This window comes from Ictalurus furcatus, chromosome 27 (assembly GCF_023375685.1).
Source record: "Ictalurus furcatus strain D&B chromosome 27, Billie_1.0, whole genome shotgun sequence".
In the NCBI taxonomy this organism is placed as follows: Eukaryota; Metazoa; Chordata; class Actinopteri; order Siluriformes; family Ictaluridae; genus Ictalurus; species Ictalurus furcatus.
In genome coordinates this window covers 8,821,238-8,824,919 of record NC_071281.1, presented here as the reverse complement: position 1 = coordinate 8,824,919, position 3,682 = coordinate 8,821,238, and the positions used below count along the sequence as shown (strand labels likewise).

The 3,682-nt window shown below is 38.4% G+C and overlaps 1 protein-coding gene across 1 annotated transcript in view; it reads right to left on the bottom strand.

Annotated features, from left to right (window-relative positions):
• iqgap1 (IQ motif containing GTPase activating protein 1) overlaps positions 1–793 on the bottom strand; it is a 47,707-nt gene extending 46,914 nt beyond the window's left edge. The window contains exon 1 of the mRNA XM_053616680.1: positions 370–793. Coding sequence (XP_053472655.1) covers positions 370–415 — 46 coding nt within the window. The 5' untranslated portion in view covers positions 416–793. The remainder of the gene's footprint in view (positions 1–369) is intronic.
• Positions 794–3,682: the final 2,889 nt, after the last annotated feature.

Sequence of the window (3,682 nt, the reverse complement as noted above, 5' to 3'; positions counted from 1 at the left end):
AACTGGAACGACACCTATTTACTGGGAAGTTAGAGGAGGTAGATTAAGACCCCGTTCAGGTGTAACTGCTTGGGAGAATAGTCTAGGTTAAATTAGTCAGATGCGGAAGTGCTGCACCACGCTCGTGCAGTCACAGACCCAAGAGGAAAAAGATGTAACTTATCAAATAAAAAAAATAAATAAATAAATAAAAACTGTTCAAGAAGAGTAACTGTGACAATACACCTTAATTTCCTAACTATTATCTTGCGCCTAGGAACTGAAAGCTAGGCTGCTTTTTGTGGCTCCGTGAGAAAGTGTCCCAAAAAGCATGGAGGCAAGTGTGTGTGTGTGTGTAAAAGCCCCAGCAGGGCAATAAAGTATACTCACAGCCATAACGCGGCCGCAGCCCGTCTGCTTCATCTGAAGTTGACATGTTTGCACAGAAGTTCACACAAATCCTCAGTTCCTGCCTATAATCCGCTCTGTTACTTTGTAGTATTTCCTTCAACTCGGGCGTCGGAGGTCTCCTCTGGCCTCCTCAGTTCTTCTTCACAGCACAGCCTCAGAAACTTTTTTCTCTCTCTCTCCTCTTCCAAACCTCCCTCATGTCCTGGGTGTGTGTATGTGTGAGAGTGGGTTCCTGCCTAAATCCTGAAGTTATGCACTCCAGGAAACACCCATCAAAAAAAAAAAAAAAAAAAAAAAAGATCTCAAAGTGAATCTACAACGCCCTCTTCAGGCCACTATGGGCAAAAACACAACACAGGAGCGGCCCATATACTGTAGTAATATACATAACACTCACCGTCCATTTTTGTTAGGAGTCCCTGTACACCTGCACGTTCATGCAGTTATCTGATCAGCCAATCATGTGGCAGCAACACAATGTCATACAGAAACAAGTCAAGAACTTCCGTTACGTCAAACATCAGAATGAAGAAAAAGTCTGATCTCTGTGCCGTCTAAACCAGATGGGCTGGTTTGAATATTTCAGACACTGTTAATCTCCTGAGATTTTCACACACAACAGTATCTAGAGTTTACACGTAATGGTGCAAAAGCAAAAAAAAATAAAAAATTATTGAGTGAGTGACAGTTCTGTTGGTGGAAATGCCTTGGGGTCAAAAGAAAATGGCCAGGTTGGCTTGAGTTGCCAGGAAGGATATAGTAACTCCTATGATCACTATTTAACAGTGGTGGGCAGCTCAGCATCTCAGCATGCACAGAGCATCGAACATTGAGGTGGATGGGCTACAACAGCAAAAGACCACATTAGGCTCCACTCCTGTCAGCCAAGAACAAGAATCTGAGGCTATCATGGTCACAGGCTCACAGAAACTGGACAGCAACCTGGAGGCAAAATTATGAAAATGGTGTCACTGTCCAAATACTTATGGACCCAACTGTACATATACTCTATATCACTGATTTTACTTTCATTATGATACCAAATAATATAACACCAGGAGTGGAAAATATACTTTGCTACTGTACTTAAGAATTATTTCTTTGCGTATTTATAGTTTACTTGAGTATTATTATTATTGAAACTGAATTCTTGTACTCTTACTTACGTACCACAGTAAAATGTTTCAATATGCCAGAGTAAGCAAAGACTCATATAAAATGAGATGTCTTCTTTGCCTCCTTACACGGCAGGAACCCCATGTAATTTGAAAAAGCATGTTGAACTTTTGTTAATTTGTTAACATTAACTGGTTATATTTAACTAGCTTGCTATAACTGGTTATATTTAACTAGCTTGCTATATTTAACTAGCTAATGGCAAATATTGTAAACTTGCAGAGACTGAATGATATTTTCAAGCAAAATAATGTTGTTACTACAGAACAAAAATAATCTTCAAACTCTTTTTTAAAAACCTATTATGTAGGTTTTATGATATAAACTCAAGACTTACAGAGACTCACACGTCTTTCCCAAAACGTTCCTTACATCAACCAACCTGCATGTTTTTGTGAGGAGGGAGAAAACTAGAGGAAACCTACGCAGACACTGCAAGAACATGCAGAAGTCCACACAGATAGTAACCCCAGGATAGAACCTGGGACCCTGGAGCAGTGAGGAGGCAATACTACTAGGGATGCACCGAATGTTCAGCAACCGACATTATTCGGCTGAAAATAGCAAAAAAAGCCCTTTCGGTGTTCGGCCGAATAAGTGAAAAGGCCAAATAAATTTGACCGAAAAATGACGTGTTTGATGACACGACCAAATAGCCTAGCAACCAGAGTGAGACGAGCAAATGTCACGACCTCGATTAGGGGGCATGCCGTATAGAATCAGCCGTATAGAACCCAATAGAACCATTTTCTGCACTCTTGTCAATGCACTTTTTAATGCACTTTTTAGTTGTAGGATTCAGAGTGTTCCATCCTTTCAGCAGTCAGTTATAGAACTAACATAGGCTATTCAAGGGGCTCAAAGATGACCACATCAAAATATTTTTATTTTACTCATTTATTTATTTAAAGTTATATTGTGCCTTTTGGTAGCCTATGCCTGGTGGAATGAAAAAAAATGTTCAGTGTTAAATAAATATTTTGAAATTGTAGATTTTGTAATAGATTTTTTTCTTTGAAAAGCAAGACAAAATAGTAAAAAGCACATTTTGACTATTTAATTTATGCAACGGTGAAAAAAAGGCAAAATAAATGGAAAAAACACGAAAAAACATGTTCGGTATTCAGCCTTCAGCTTTCGGCCAAGTTTTTCATTATATTCAGTTTCAGCTTTGGCCAAGAATTTTCATTTCAGTACATCCCTAAATACTACCCAATGTTGCCCCCCAAATGCCTACAGTAGATGAATAGAATTACTGCACCTGGAAAATGCAGTGAATGAAAATGCAGAAAATGACAATGTGTCAACTTCACCTGGTTCAAGACATACGAAGAACTTATGCTGTGGGTTAAAAGTTGTCCTGGGCCACATCTGAATTGTGGATGAAATTGGTGCTCAAGACAACTTTATGTCTTCAGTTTTTGTTTTTTTTTTAGAGTAAAGGAACTTCGTGTCTCCTTTGAGAGTAAAGGTCCACTTAGTATCCCAAAGAAAAAGTGCAGGATGTGATACAAGAAGGTTCTTAGAAAGGTCGGAGAAATGATTATTTCTGAATATGTCATAGTTTTGCAATTCACCCTACCATTAGAGTAAACACACTATAACAGAATCAAACAATGATTGCAAGGCAAGTACTGGAAGGGAGAAAAAGGAAAATATAGGAAAGAATGGGGTGGTGTACTGAATAGAAAGATTGTACATATATATGCAAAATAATTCTGGGGTGTAATTTCACTGTGCATGAATATCAGTTATTCAGAAAGACAGCTTTATGATCATCTGACATTTTCCTTATAAGAAGGTAGGCCTCATTCTAAACCATGTATTCATCGAAGGAGCAGACATTGATCTTCAATCATGTATGATTATTTCTTCTCAACAGTAAAGCTGTATGTATCATTTCAGCACTGGGCCATTGCAGAGTATTGCAGATTGCAGAAGGGTTGCTTTGTACACATAACTGGACTTTGAATGGAATAATGAATGTGAGAATTTTCTCAACATTGGTATGGATCTTTTTTTTTAAGTCTGTATTTTGTGGCATCTCCACAATGTGTGCCAAATGCATCTGTTGTGCTTCCATAGGGAAGTTTTGTGATGATGAAAAGGGTTGCAT